Raw genomic sequence first — 15,870 nt, forward strand, 5'->3', positions numbered from 1 at the left:
ATTAGCATAAATCTGCCATCTTGCATATATATTGCAAGCATTTTGAACAGTGGGAGAATTCAAATCTAGAAGTTTTGGGAAGAAATCTCAGCATTAATGTGGAATTTCTGTTCTTTGCTATTTGGGAGTCTTAGAAGTAGAATCTGGAAATACAAGGAAAGAGACAGTCATAAAATTCTTACTAATTGTGTGCTATATAATAAAATTCTGTTTTGACAGATGAAAATATGTTGTACATGACTTCACATAAGGAGATTTTCTTTCTTTAGGATTAGACCAGACGGGGCTTAACTAGCTTTTTATAATACGTATGCTTTCCTAGACAGAGAAATGCAATAGACTTCATGTGTTTGGAGTTCAGTAAACCATTATAATCCATGCTGTATAGCAAACTTAGCTGAAGAGGATCTGATGTGATAAAGTAACTGTAAGAAGAGTCATGAGCTGGCCCAAGCAGGGATGGTAATGTTAAAAGAGAAAGTTTCAAGTTGGTAGAAGATTATTGGCGGAGTTTGGCGTCTTAAAGCTGATATTGTTTAATATTTTTAATAGTAGAGTTGGCATAAATGTAAGGACTGTGATAATGTAGCTTGCTGATGAGACAAATTTTGAGGCACTTTGATATATTGAAAAGCATCTGCATACCATAGAGGAAAAAAATTGGTATTTTTTGCAGGCTGCAGTAATAGAAATGGTGTGATATTTGGTAACTAAAAAGGCAAGGTCGATATACTTGCTGACTGTAAGAAAAAATTGTCTATATAGCTGAGGAGGAGAAGTCTCAGAATGTTGTAGCTGATCAGAGAATGACAATTACCTGTGATGAAGTGAGGTATTTTCTCCAGGGCACATTGAGGTATTCATTTAGTTTAGAAGATCAGAATGTTTTTGATGTACATTTCTACTCATCCATGTTCAGCTGAACTTAAAGTTGAGCACAGAGAAAGAGCAGCTACAGGATAAGGACTGAAGAGCTTTGTCTGATGGAGTCAGCATAGCAAAATAGAAGATTACTGTCTCTAAGTTCATCAGAGGAAAAATGGTAGGGAAGATATTTAAGCTAATGGAAAATTCTGGAATGGAAACAAATGTGTATAAAATGGCTATAAATAAATTTAGATTGGAAATTGAACTTTTTCAAATGAAAGTTGCCATGTTTATTAGAAGGATTATGTGACACAGTGACCATGTAGCAAACGAGTGGATTCTGTAACTCCAGAAGGCCTTTTCCAGCTGCATGTTCCTTAAAAGAGCACATGGTAGCAAACACCTGGCATCAGATGCTAAGAAGGAGAGCAAATTAGAAATATATATAAAATAGTGATTAACCTACATTACTAATGTAGAATAAATGTTGATTAATATGCATATAAATCTAATAAAGATTTTGGTGCTGTGTATTTGTTGATTTGCCAGTAGCTTCTGTGTACTTTCACAGAAGTAGAACTTGGAAATGATCTTGGTAGCATGTAAAAAATTTCATTAGTCCACAGACTATAAGAACAACTTTTCTTTACTACTGTAGGAATAAAACAAAAAGACGGACTATTCACTGCAGATGTACCTGAATGCCATTTTTGTGTTCCTTGTAGGAGGCAGATGTTGCTGCTTTTCTCCTGATGGAAAGGCATTAGCTGTTGGTCTCAATGACGGAAGTTTTTTGATAGTTAATGCAGATACTCTGGAGGATCTAGTCTCCTTCCACCACAGAAAAGATGTTATTTCAGAGATCCGATTTTCTCCTGGTAAGTGATTTTAAATTAAGATTTTCATATCCAAATTCTTTAAGCAAACTTTATATTCATCATCAGCCATAAGGATGTACATTGTGAATATTGGTTAATTCACTGAGGACATTCTAGTCTTGCTCTGTAAGTTGCATCAAATGGATTGATAGAATGCAATGAAGATGGGTTATGTTGCAAATACATAGGCCTGATGAAGTGCCTTTTTTCACTTACTCTGTGGGAAAAGGAAACAAAAGATAACTGCAATAACCTAACTCATATCCTTCAACTCCTGTTTTCCAGATACTCTTTAAAAGATTAAGGAAGTGGAGATTTGTAGTACTGTTTTACACATAACAAATAAAACCCAGCAAAACTAATATTCATGTTTTGAATATTATTGGGTGTAGTCCTATATTGCTTGTTTAAGGGCAAGATTGTTTAAAAAAAAAAAAAAAAAAAAAAAAAAAAAAAAAAGGCGTTCTGCTGCATGAACTGCGTAACATTTTGGCTCTTCACTTAGGTTATTTTTAGCTAATGAGAACACTTGAAACTGAGATGTCAGAATGTTGTGGTGCCTTTTCCTTTTTTCCCCCTCCCCCTTTTGGTTACCTGAGCCTTGCTGCTCTTTGACTGCAAGAAATGTTTAAATTTTGGTCTAATAGTTTATTATTTAAAAATGTAACGATGTAATGGTTATATATATAAAATACTGAAATTTTTATTCTTATGTGTTATGAACACTAGTCTGTCAGGGGCTATGTATGAATTACCAAAATTGTTTCAAAGAAAGCTAAGTTGAATATAGCTAGATTCCAGAAGGTAGTTTGTTGCACAAAACACTACACAATTGAAAATGTCTTGTGTTTCTACTGATGTATTTTAGGGGCTGGAAAGTACTTAGCTGTGGCATCATGTGATAACTTTGTAGATATTTACAATGTAATGAGCAGTAAGCGAGTAGGAATCTGCAAGGGAGCCTCCAGCTATATAACACACATGGACTGGGATGTAAGAGGTAAGTAGCGTTCATCTGAATTCTAAGAATCTACTGGAATATTAATTATATTATGGACTAAATCACTGTAAATTATGTCTGCAGCATGAATTCATGGTGCCACTGACAGATACATTCCTTCAGTTTATGAAGATGCTCGTGCATGTGAATAAATATAAATATATGATTTTTTTTTAAGTTGTGTAACTTGATGAAGTAAGATATTCTTTCTATAGATTGTCATATTTTTACATCTTCTATATTGTTTGACTGCTGCGTCTTGAAAAATGATGCAGCAAATGCAATTGTATTAGTAGCTCAGGAATATGTATCCTTGTATATTGTCAAAAATGGAAGAAAGACTGTCTTTTCTGCTTTATTCCTGAATATTAATATGTGATCATTTTAAACACTAATTTTAGTTCTGTTTCATACAAAAACAAGGCTGCACAATTGTGCATTGTCCAATTTAAAATGAATTTGAAAGAGTGATAGAAGTTAAATTCCTTTGAGAATTTTGAAAATAAGAGGAGGACAAACACCTTAATGAGAATCTCCCTCAGGAAAAAAGAAGTATAAAGGCAACTAGAACTCGGCTGTTTGGAAACAGCCATTGGCAAGCCAGAATGCATGCTTCTCAAGCCAAAGAGCACATCCAGTTAGCACAGATGAGCTCTGAATTAGACCCAGTGCATGCTATGCTGTCTACTGTCTGATGGGACAGCCATAAGTAATAGGGGAAAGTGCTGCATTACTGCAGTTTTCGAAGAAAGAAGGAAGGGTCGTGAATGTAAGGGATCAGAAGATTCAGATCTTCAGAAAACCAGACTTCTAGTTCCATTGTTTATATAGGCAACAGCTTGTTCAATAGAAACAAATAATTTGTGGAATGCTGTTAGCAAAATATTTCAAAATAAACTTTTTTTTTTAGTAAAATTGAATGTTCTAATTAATGTTAATATACAATATGTATTATGTATTATAGGGAAGCTTTTGCAAGTGAACACTGGTGCTAAAGAGCAGTTGTTTTTTGAAGCTCCTCGTGGAAAGAAACAGACAATTCCTAGTTTGGAGGTGAGGAAACATTGTCTTAATTTGTTTGCAAAAGAGTTAACAGCCTATGCCATCTAATAGAGAATGATGTATAAAATTATAATCTTAACTTCTCTGTTGAAAAAAGTTCTCTTTGAGCATTTGCTGTGCTTTGTCCTTTTTTTTGCAGCCTGTTCAACTAGTAATGTAATCGGAATAATGAATAACCTTGCTTTTGAAGACCTCATGTCTAGCATTATATTATAATGCAGTATAGTATACATAGTATATACAGACAAAAGTAGTTTATGATAGCTGTAATATTGTTTTCTCAAATATTAGAGGATTATTTTAGAGTAAAGTGAATATGGGTGATTTTCAAAATAATGCTTTCTGTGAGGTTGAAAAACAATTTTTGTCTAGCACTGAAGGTTAGGTAAGGTCAAAAGTATGTTTTAAATACTTCTGGAGTCTTTGGAAGTGGAAGTTAACAGAGATAAAAATCAATGTTCTCAAAAGAAATCTGAAAGAGTAATAACATAAGTGATTAAAATACTATATTTTGGATGACATTTTACAATGCAAGGACTTTTTCTTGAAATCAGATAGGAAGGAAAACTGCCTGGGAAGAAGCATGCTTTGTCTCAAACAGGTTATTTTTGTAGGTAGAAAAGATTGGTTGGGCATCATGGACAAGTGTTCTGGGCTCCTGCTGTGAAGGAATCTGGCCAATAATTGGTGAAGTCACGGATGTAACTTCTTCATGCCTTACTAGCGATAGTAAAGTATTAGCCACAGGAGATGATTTTGGATTTGTGAAACTGTTTCGATACCCTGCTAAAGTAAGTAACTTTCAGCTATGTGTGTGGAAACACTGGTTAATAAAACTGCCTATTCAAAACTGTAAAAAAATCACCACTATGAACAAAATAATGATTTTAAACTTTTGTCCTTATGATCAAAGAAAGCATTAAGTATTATATTGCAACTTGCAGTGGATTAAACTTTTAGTTAATAAGAATTGGCCATTCCAGGATCCATCTTGTCTAGTGTCCTATCTAGTGGCAAATGTCTAGGAAAAAGTAGAATAGGGAAGGCATCTAGTGATACCCTACCAGGCTGTAGCAGTTTGTGGGGCAGGCAATTTCTACTAATGTTTTAGGCATTAGTATGCTCAGTGTAGATTTATCAATATAGTTTTTGGCCCCTTTTACTCTCTTTTTGGAAGACGATGAACGATTCTTCCTTATTTCGTCATGTCAGTAATTATTTTATAGACCTCTGTTCTGTCCCACCTTGGTTGCTCTTTTCCAAGATGAAGAGCTTTAATATTTTCTAATCATGCATCATACAAAAGCCATTCCAGAAGCACATTATTCTTGTTGCTCTTCTAGGACCTTTCTAGTTCTCTTGTGTATTTATCAGTGACTATTTCTTCAGTTTTGAATATTTATCATGCCAGTGATGTCAACAGCGCACAAGGTATTGACCCAAAATATTCTGTGTGCATTTTATTCTTAATCTGTTAGATTTTATTCTTTTTTATGAAAAATAGTCCAGTGTTTATTGCTGGAATCCATTTAGAAACAGATTCTTAACTGATCAAGCAATGAAATGTTGACTTGCTTCAAATTACAGTAATTTTACTCTCTTTTTTTCATAGAAAGTGTTTCCCACTTAGTGTGGAAATATGGTTAATATTTCATGAAGTTGCTGTAGGAGAGCAATTTGGCCAATCATGTAATACATACAAGTGCAAAACACACAAACTGTAAAGAAGTTAAGAATGTGCTGTTGAACAAAAGTGCACTGGCAACTCATTTCAGTTTTGGTCTGATTTTTAGTCTGTGCCTTTTTTTCTCATTTCTTAGGGAAAGTTTGGAAAATTTAAGAGGTATGTGGCCCACAGTACCCATGTAACAAATGTCCGTTGGACCTATGATGACAGTTTGTTGGTCACTGTTGGAGGAGCAGACACCTCTTTAATGTTGTGGACTTATGAGATGGAAGGACATCGGGATAGCAGAGAGTGTGACAGCGAAGAGTCTGATCTAGATTCTGAAGAAGATGGAGGTTAGTAATAATTTATAAAACTGGGCCGGCTTCAGAAAACTGTTTTCTTTGTTAATGGAAAGCTGCTAATTTAGAAATAATCAAATTTTATATCTGATTGCTTTAATTTTAAATACTTGAGATATTTCTAAAATGTTAATTAGATTTGCTGTTTGAGGAAAGGACTGAAAAACTGTTGTGAAGAAAATGATAGTGAATTACTTAGCTTAATGTTTTGAGTCAGAGTATATAAAAAGAATCTTGACATCTTTAAGATGAAAAAACTTAGGTGCCAGTTATATGTAATTTACAGACATCTATAGAAAAGTAAATTCATGACAGTTTAGATTTTGGCACTATTTATATGAAATTATGTTGAAATCTATGCCATATGAGAACATAGTTATCTTGTGTTATATCATCCAAGTCCATACCATAAAAGCATAGTAGACTGAAGTAGACCAGTGTTCATATTAAACAACAAGCTATTGCAATATTATAAAATCAGTAGTTATAAAGTGTTAATTATATTTTGTAGAATTAAGTTCTTTTGTTTTTGCCATACTTAATGTTTCCCTTTTCATGTTATAACTCCATGGGTTCCTGTGCCCAAAAACTTCCTAAAGAAAATTCCCCCTCTGCTCCCAAATTCATTTTTTCTTCCTTTTCTTACATTAATCAAAGTCTTCAAGTACTTTTAAACTATTTCTGCTAATCTTTAAATATTATATATGGTAAATTTAACTTCAGTTTTCTCTGAAATCTACTAGATGACCAAAGAGGCATCTCAGATACATTACTACATTAAATATTATTATTAAAGCATATCAAATATTGGAGGCATATTAAACATTCATTGGAGAAGAATTTTTATGCACTAACTTGCTGCTTAAAAAGTATTAAAGGCTACATCAACAAAGGAATTTAATTACCTGCAGGGGAACTTGGTCAGCTTCAGCCACCTGAATCAAAAATTACAGTCTGTAGAGCTCTTGCTTAGCTTCTGCCTGTGACCTATTGGCACATCCTTGCCCAGTACCAGTCCCGAGGCTCTGGTGCTTTACACAGAATCCTCTTAGGGTATGTGTTCAGGTATGTTCTAAAGCAAACAAAAGGTCTGCTAGGCTTTACTAGAAAAGACAGTGGCATCTTTTTCCACAAAGCTTTCTCTGTATCAGGCCCAACTAATTTCATTTAGGCTAAAGAACTACTTAGGAAGTTGGTATTAGTAATCTCAGGCTTTGAAAGAATTGGAGGGTAAGTAACAACTATGTCACTATTTTACCCTTTTCGCCGTGTTTACTATAGTGAATGTCATCGTGATGTGCCTGACCTGCTCTAAGCATTATATAGGCACTTGGTATAGAGCTATAAATACCATGCAAGGGTTGGCATCTAATAAGTAGATCCTGAAATTGAAAGCAACCTGGCAATAAATATTCCAGAACTTAGCAGCAGGTGTCATGTAGTGAGGTGCTTTGTAATGACTCTGAGTTAAAGCCAGCCAAGCAGAATGGGATAGCTTTGAATATCTCTTCAATCTTCTCTAATAGTAATTTTCCAATTTTAAAGGATAATGCAGAGGATTTTTTTTTTTCTTAAAATGTTCTATGGACAATGTTGATGATTGCCATGTACTTCCTTTCAATTGTGTTTTTATGTTATTAATGGTGCATGTTACAGTTGTTTTGTAGTCCAGTACTTTGGTGAGAGCTGCAGAAATAAATGTATTATTCTTAATTTTTGTATCTTTTTTGTTTTAATAACGTTCACTCTGTGATTTTTATTAGGCTATGACAGTGATGTGACAAGGGAAAATGAAATTAATTACACCATCAAAGCCTTATCAACAAACATTAGACCAATGTTTGGAATTAAGCCTCATCTGCAACAAAAGGAGCCAACATTAGATGAAAGGTAATTGCTCAATTACAATTGTAGCAAGAAAAAGCAATCTCAAAAGGTGATTAATAATAAAATATAATTATCCTAGAATGTATATACAACTAAAAAGGCTGTGTATAAAAAAGTGGAAATACTTTAAAATAAAAAAAAGAAAGAAGAAATTGCCTACCAAATGTCATGCCTTGGGGACTAGGCTAAATCTTTTTTTCAGAGAGAACAAAAGACTGCAATTGAAATTGATGTATGTATATTATGTTTGGAGAGTTTCTTAAGATAATTGAATTATTTGCTAATGTTTGACAGTATCATGTTCTTTCTGAAACTTTTAAATACCTAGTGGTAGCCAGCAATGGCACCATAGTGATGGCCATCTACAGTTGTTTTATTGTAAGGCAGTTTTCAGTTGTTCCTGGTTTTGCCCAAATGTAACTAATCACTCTGAAATTGCTTTATGCATGGTTCCTCTCTCCAGATAACTTCCTCCTCTGAAAGTTTCTGTCCACAGTGGTTCTGCAGTTTCTGTGCATGAGCCTTGCAAAATGAAGCTGTTTGCTTTGCATTATCAGTATTGACAGTAGTATTAGAGAGTAGGAAGTGAGGGAAAACATACACTACTTAGAAGGAAGGATATAGAGAAATAGCATAGATAACTTCCTGCAGGAATGCAAGGGGTTCTGTTATGATGTATGCCTCTTTCTTCAATGAAGCTGACTGTCTGTGATGCCCTCGTTGAAAAATGCAGCCTCAAGTATGGGGGATTTTTGGTTTGTTTTTTGTTTGTTTGTTTGTTTTTAAGTTATGTTGCGAAAATAATGAAGGGATAGCTTCGTATAAAGCTGTGGTTGTCAGTCTTGCGTTTAAAATTAAATATCATCTTTCTGTATATTAATTGTGCACATTTGATGTGTAAATCAAAAGGAAATAATATGCCTGGAATTGACATTTCATGTTTTATATTTACTCTTGTAAATCAAAGCTGTAATTAAAGAGGCTTTTTTTTGTTTTTAATGAAACCATAAACCTCTTGTATTTCTTTCAGTAATTGTTTTCTGATGCTGGTTGGGTTATGTTTTTCTGCTTCAAACAGCAAATTAAAGAAAATAAATTCTGTAGTAAGGTAACTAAACTGATTCAAAACGCACAAAAGTTGATGAAAGAATTCCATTGCCTTCATTGTTGAAAAGGGGTCTAAAAGTTTGGGGCCCTAAAACTTCAAATGGAGGGAAAGAGAAGTTTTTGAAGAGTGAAAACAAAATACGTTAACTGTATGCATTTTAGCTTCTGGTCTACTGAAGTTAATATTGTGTAAGACTGGTAAATGTTTTAGCAAGTCTGCTTGTACAGCCACTAATTTTTTAATTTTATTTCCCTTCCCTTTTGCTTCCTATGAAGGCAGGGAGTAGTGAGGTAAGTTTATTTTCTCAAAGTGCAGGATCAACCACATTTTGAAAACTAAACTGCTTGGAAAAGTAGAGTTATACTTTGAAATAGATGTGAATACTTTAACAGTTTACTACTAAATAGTAGTTCATTACTGAGTAGAAAAGGGATGAATGGACAAAGAAAAAGCCCAGTACTCAGTCTGAGTAGATAGAATGGGCACTAAATAGTATATATGGGAGGAGGTGATCAGATCTTACCTTGTGTTCCCTGGTACTTTGGAGTGGCTAAGGAACAGCTTGACTTAAGTAGCTATGGTCCGAGAGCTAAACTAGCTTCTTGGGGACTTCTCTGCGACATCATTTATGCTGTTGGTGTAGAGGTCCAAGATGGGATAAAAAGTATGGGGAACATCTCGCAGAGGTACCTGAAGTGGCTACACAAGCAGTATCGCCATGTCTGCACAGTTGTGCCGGAGTTAATGAAAGCTTCAGGGGTGAGAAAGGCATTATTAACTTTGCTGCATCATTGTGCCAATGCACCTTCATGCTTAAGGATCTGCACTGCTAAGTCCGTACAGCATTATTCTGTGACATAAAGATTTACTAGATCAGGAATCTCCATAAGGTAATGAGTTTTTGCATGTACTCCATTTGGAATGTATGCATACCTACAGATGTACTCCTACATCTGTAGGACAACAAATCCACCCTTTCCCAGAGCTGTATATTGAGCTGCCGTGGCATTCAGTTCTGCACTGGTTAAGAAAGCAAAACGCCTGTCATATCTGCCTGTCTCCTTTTCCACAATCATACCCTTGTAGTGACAGTTGATAGGGCTGTGTTAATCCCTGATAGGATCAACAGTAGGGATTAATGCATATCCCCCTGTAAGCAATTTGACACAATCAAGAACACCAGCATTTCTAGCTAAATTTTAGATCATCCGAGAAAAATAGCAACTTTTATCATCTTATTTCTGTGTTTAGGTTTATTGAAAAAAAAGAAAAGTGTGCCTGGAGAGTCTGTATAAGATAAAACAAGTGTTTTTCTTCTATGTTCATTCATTCACACAATATTTGGATATACTGCTCAGAATGTGGTAGCACATCAGTGACGTTCCACATTATGAGTAAGCTTGTTATATTGACCACCTAACAATAAAAGAGAAACATTTCCTGTAGTAACACTTTCTCTGACTTCATGTATTCTCAGGAACAGAGGTACATACCAACGTAGACTAAGCTTCTGATGGAATGTGTCTTTCAAATATTTTTAATCTTGTGTATAAAGGATAATCCATTTTTTGGAAGGTATCTGAACATTTTTTGCTAATTAGTGTAGGAAGAGCGTACTTCTGTGTGGGAGAAAGGGAGCTAAATACTACCGGGTAATTGAACTCTAAGTCTATGTAGGTTTTAAAGGCCAGATCAAAAATGTGGTTACTACTTAGTGTGATTGCACCTAATTTTGAGATGCCTGACAGCAGAAGTGGGCTTGATTAAACCCTAGTTCATTATTGACATTCCCTAAGTACAGAAGCAAGAGGGAAAGACACCTAGGAATACGATTTTTTATATCCAGAATGCTAAACAAGAGAAGTCAAACAAAAGGGCAGTGCTAAAGAAACAAACATACCTGAAATCTCATCTGTCTCCTGTTTCTGTCTCACACAAGCACATCTGTGAGGCCAGGAGCTGTAGTCCAAGACAGTGGCCTGAATTTAGAGTCAGAAATGATTTTATTGGGTACCAAAAACTGATTCCCTAGAATCATTTTGATTTGTTAGAGAGGATGAGAAGTTGACCTCACCTTTTATGTAATGGCCAAGTCGTAAGTAGTAGGCTGATGTAGGACATAAGAGTTTTAGGGCCTTTAGTCTGTCAAGAGTTCAAATACATATGCTAGGCCTAATTATCAGGTGTGTCAAAATAGAGTCACTCCTTTCTGTTAAAGCTCTGCAGAAAAGAATAAAAGAATAAAAGAATCATACAGTCAGAAAGAGAGGAAGCAAAAAGAGACTGCAAAACTCTGCAGTCTGGTGGGTGGGGAGCTTCTCTGTGGAGTAGGGAATTTGGGGTTCTGTTTTCAGTTCTTCTAATGACCCTTCAATGCAAAATGTAAATGTAGTTCCTGGAACATGAACCTGAATAAAGGGTTATTTTTGCTCTGTCAAGGTCCTGTTCTCACTTTTTTGGGAAGTGATAAATCTTTTTTTTTTTTCTCTCTTTAACAATAGCAGAAGGAAAAAAAAAACATTTTGTTCTCTCCATTACAACAGCACAGTTTCACTGCAAGGGAAGGACAGTGCTCTGTCTTAATCATTTTTATAATTAGCATATTAACTTGGATGTGTGTTTGAATCAAGTCACATTTCTAGGCAACATTGCCTTTATTTTTCCCTTCAGGAGAAACATGATTTTGCCACTTTTGTGGGACAACGTTTTTTGGGGGGGTGGGATGGGGGGGCTAATTATGGCAGCGATCTTATCTATGCAATTCAGTATTCAGAAGAAAATCGTGTAAATATTTTTGAAGCCTTAAATGTTTAGGTCTGTTTTCTCTGCTGCTTGAGGCAGTTAAAGAAGATAATAGAAGTTGTAAAGAAGCATTTAGAGATAAGTGGCAGACTTGCTGCACACCAAGCCCCAGCCTTCACACATAACCATTTGCAGTCTCATTGCATAGTTCACAGGACAAAAAGCAACAACCAAATTAAGCTATGTGCTCTAGTATAAGAGAGCACACATGTCCAGAAGATGCAAGCTGTGAAATAATACAGCTGACATTAATTCATTCTAGTATGGCCCACTGATGCTGAGAATGAAGTGAAATATTGATAGCATTGCAGTGGTACTATTGAATCTTTGTTCTGGGATAGCAAGGAGAAATGCGAACGGAAAAGCTACAGACTGCGTTGGCTTGAAATCTCTTTCAGCTTGCTTTTGATGAAGTATCTTAGTTATCACTCCTGTCTTTGTAATATACCTAGCTCAAGCGCCTGAAGTGACAAATATACTAATACTTCAGGGGTAAACTCTTTTAAGATGGATTTTTTTCCTATTCTGTAGTTTTTACAAGAATAAAAAGTAGTTTTATTTGAAAACTTCTTATTTTTATTTGCTGTTTTAGGTTCCATAAAGGACTTTTCACTTTATTGGAAGTTTTCAAAGTGAAAAACGATGGCAGTAGAGACATTCTTTCCAAGTCCTAAATGTAAATCAGCATTACATCATTATGTGATGTAATGATACAAAAACATCATCAGATGGTTCGCTAGAGTTAAAAGATTTTGAATGTAACATCTAACTTAGGAAGTGAGAGAGGGTATCTTTTGAAAATAAGAGATGTTACAGCTTTAAAAATTGACTTGCTGCTTAAAAATATACTGATGCCTTAAATCTTAGGTGTATTTTTTGAAAAAAATTTGGGTGCTGCTAGAATTCAAATTTTCATGCAGATTCATATCAGTTTAAGGACCTCTTGTTGTATTGTTTAAGGTCAGCTCTACTAATGATGCATCATTTCCTAGTGAGGTAGGATTGCCATAATATATCATTGGTATGAGAATATTTATTTTAACTTCTATCAAAATACAAAATGGTATTGGCTGTGAAGCAGCACTTATGTCTGTAGTTTGAATTATTTGTATTTCTGAATGACATTATTATAAGATATTTTTATGTGAAAGATGTCTGGGTGTTTAATTTTGTCTTATAATAGCTTTATGAATGTTTGGGATCACAAAATAAATTAGGAAACCATTTATATCCTTTACTAAAGTTTTCTTTCCTAGTATGTTTTTATGCTCAAAAAAAAAAAAAATCCATCATGGACAATTAATTATGAAAACACCTCTTGCTCCTTGGAGGTTGGAGGAGTGTTCTGGGGAACTTTACTGCATTCTTACTCTGTTGTTATGATTCCCAGAGGCATTCACTATTTGTCACTGTCAGAGGGATGATACTGTGATTAATGTCCCTTAGATTAGAATGGCTGTACCAAGAGAAATCGAAACTGAAGAATAGGGAATTCTGGTTTAATTCACCATGAATTTAGCCTACTAAAGATTTGCAAGCAACCAAAGCCTTTAAAAATGTTTGTCTGTGATAGTCATCCCTGTCCTGTTTTCATAATAGATATCATTACTCAGTCCATGTGCATGTCCACTTGCATGGGAAGATTCCCATATATTGTATTTCTATTTAAAATCCTTCGGATGTTCTTTATCTGCTCCCAGGTGCAATTCAAAACCAAGCATTGTTGCAGAATTGCTTCTGAGTACTTTTTGTCTTGAAAGGGTTTTTGTGTGCCTGAAAGGATGCATACAAAAAATCAATCAATTTTAGATCCTTGCATATTTGTAATGGATAGGGAGCTAGCAAACTAGTCCTCTACTGACCCAGAAATGAAATATTTTTTTGGACCTGATACAGAAAGTAAATAAACCTAAACTGTGCTCACAGTGGGGAAGAGGAAGCTGTTGAAATAGAGATTCCTGTATCTGAATTTGAATCACCTCGCAATTGCCACCTTAAAAATTGGCACTGAAAGAGAAATTAAGAGATTTCATACAAATATGTTGAATATGTTTTGGTTGAATAGATGGAATGCAACCAGACAATTCTTCTTGCCGGTCTAGTCATTTCTAACATGAATGTAAATATCACGAATTCCAGAGTTTTTATAATCTCTTCCACTAAAATTCTTTCAGGATTCTTTTGTGAAGGTCAGAAGATGGCCCAGTTGCAAAATAATTGTTTTAATTACATAGGTTTCTCTTTACAAAGGGAACTTGAATGTGTTTCTATTACTCATTTGTAAATACAGCTTCTTATAAAATGTCTGTTTTAGAATCTCCTTTTCCTGTCTCAACTCGTGTGATCTGGGGGAGGGGAGAAGCTGTGTATCAGAATGAGAAATTAAACCAATGGGCTTTAGTTTTAGTAGTGTCTTCACTCTCTCACTTCACCCTCTTTGTAGAAAAAATAAATAAATTATAGGATAGTTTATATGCTAAAGAAGGGTTACACATCTAACTGATTAAATTTTAACCTGTGTAATTTCAAGTTACTATTCTAAGGCTAAGGTTTTGCAGTTGGATTTTTTACAGTTTTAGAAAAGGAACAGTTTCTTGGAAGAAACTCTCTTCCTGTGAATCAGTTTCTGCACATTGGCATGTATATTAGTGCAAGGCATTAACCTTGAGGTTAAAAAGCATGAAACTTCTGGAGATTCATTCTTCATGAGCAAGAATATCATTATTATTGGTTGTATTTCTGTGTCTCTGAGCCCTAGGATAGACTAGAACAACATTGTGGAAAGAGATGCTCTCCCTTTTCCACTTAGAGGTAAATTGTTTTCCTCCCAAAGCTGAGCTGGTTAACTCGTCTCTTTTAGGAAATTAAAGAACCAACTACCAACATATCAAGATTTACAAAATCCTGTTTTGATTGCAAATAAAAATAAAACTATTAATTTTGTAACTAAAATAATTGGATTTAACCAAGAAAAAAATGCCTAGAGAAACAATTACACACCCCAGTGGTGAGAGTTAGAGTATTAGTATTTGGGTTAGCAATGATCTGTGTACATTAGCTTTATCAACAAAACATAAGAAGTTGTTACCTGAACCATATATGCACTTGTCATAGAAGTCAAAAAAAGGATAACTGGAATGCAGGCGGATTACTAAATAGGTGGAATACAGCTCCAAGTAATAGTCTTGCATATTTCAGTGACGAAGACACTGCAGAAGCCTTTTATGGAAGCTGCCTTGTACCTAATTGGGTACCCATCTTGTCTCCATATATGTAAATATTTGTCAGCTAATAATAGGGTATGTCCCTTCCAGTATGTGTGGATAACTTGTGAGCTGAAATGGCCTGAACTTCAGATTTCCTTTGTGCTTTCAGAGCTCTAGAAAATTTGCAGAAAAATTCTGATACTATAGATAGAAATCAGTGACATTCTGGATGTTTCAAAGATGGATCCCTGTGTTATTATATATGCACTTCCCAAGGAGGAGAAAGAAAGGGATTTAGACACAAACTGAGATGAAAAGAAGGGACCATGTTGAACAGGACTTTAGAGGACTCATATAGGATTATTTAATTCTGTTGAATGCAGTAACTGTAATGACTAAAGGTGTGATAAAAACATTACTTTCACAGTTTTAAAAGACTCAGGGACATCTAGATTATTTGGAAGAACTAATCCAAAGTCTGAGGTACATGGCAAAAAAAGCCAGTATCATCCAAGATGGAAAATTGTTAATCCGTACTCTTGAATTTAGAAGCTATTCCTTCTAGGGAAAGATAGGAGGTAAAGGCTTGTTTTGAGTTCACTGTCCCTTGATTTATCCAAATTATCTGGTTGAAACCTTTGTGGCTTATGATTGGATTTTTTGGATTTCCAGAGAATGTGGCTTTTACCTGTGTTTACTTCAAACTGTAATCCAAGTGAAAATCTAGGGGGAATTTTGAATCTGGGTTACAAATGTTGTTCCAGTCATGAGATTGAAAAAGTGGAATTGGAGATTAAAGAGCTAGAACGGCCAGATGCAACCTAAAATTTACCTTCTGGCTATTCATATGAACATTCAGTTCAGCAGGCTGAGGAAAATCGTGAAAGTTTTTCCAAGCATGAAGCACAGTTGTCATTGTCTCTGCATCATGCTTATCCTAAAATGTATCTGAAGATATTTGAACTCTGTAGTCCTTGAAGGATCAAACACGTTAGTGAATGTAAAATCTGATCAAGATGGATTTGAATTTTA

At 34.9% G+C, this 15,870-nt stretch overlaps 1 protein-coding gene across 4 annotated transcripts in view; it reads left to right on the plus strand.

The window, feature by feature from the left end:
* Window positions 1-15,870, plus strand: part of EML5 (EMAP like 5) — a 128,503-nt gene that overhangs the window by 75,964 nt on the left and 36,669 nt on the right. For all 4 annotated transcript variants that reach the window (XM_064512207.1, XM_064512208.1, XM_064512209.1 and 1 more), the window contains 6 exons: window positions 1,593-1,745; window positions 2,614-2,745; window positions 3,710-3,798; window positions 4,422-4,598; window positions 5,628-5,829; window positions 7,599-7,725. In XM_064512207.1, coding sequence (XP_064368277.1) covers window positions 1,593-1,745; window positions 2,614-2,745; window positions 3,710-3,798; window positions 4,422-4,598; window positions 5,628-5,829; window positions 7,599-7,725 — 880 coding nt within the window. The remainder of the gene's footprint in view (window positions 1-1,592; window positions 1,746-2,613; window positions 2,746-3,709; window positions 3,799-4,421; window positions 4,599-5,627; window positions 5,830-7,598; window positions 7,726-15,870) is intronic.

Source organism: Dromaius novaehollandiae, chromosome 5, assembly GCF_036370855.1.
Source record: "Dromaius novaehollandiae isolate bDroNov1 chromosome 5, bDroNov1.hap1, whole genome shotgun sequence".
In the NCBI taxonomy this organism is placed as follows: Eukaryota; Metazoa; Chordata; class Aves; order Casuariiformes; family Dromaiidae; genus Dromaius; species Dromaius novaehollandiae.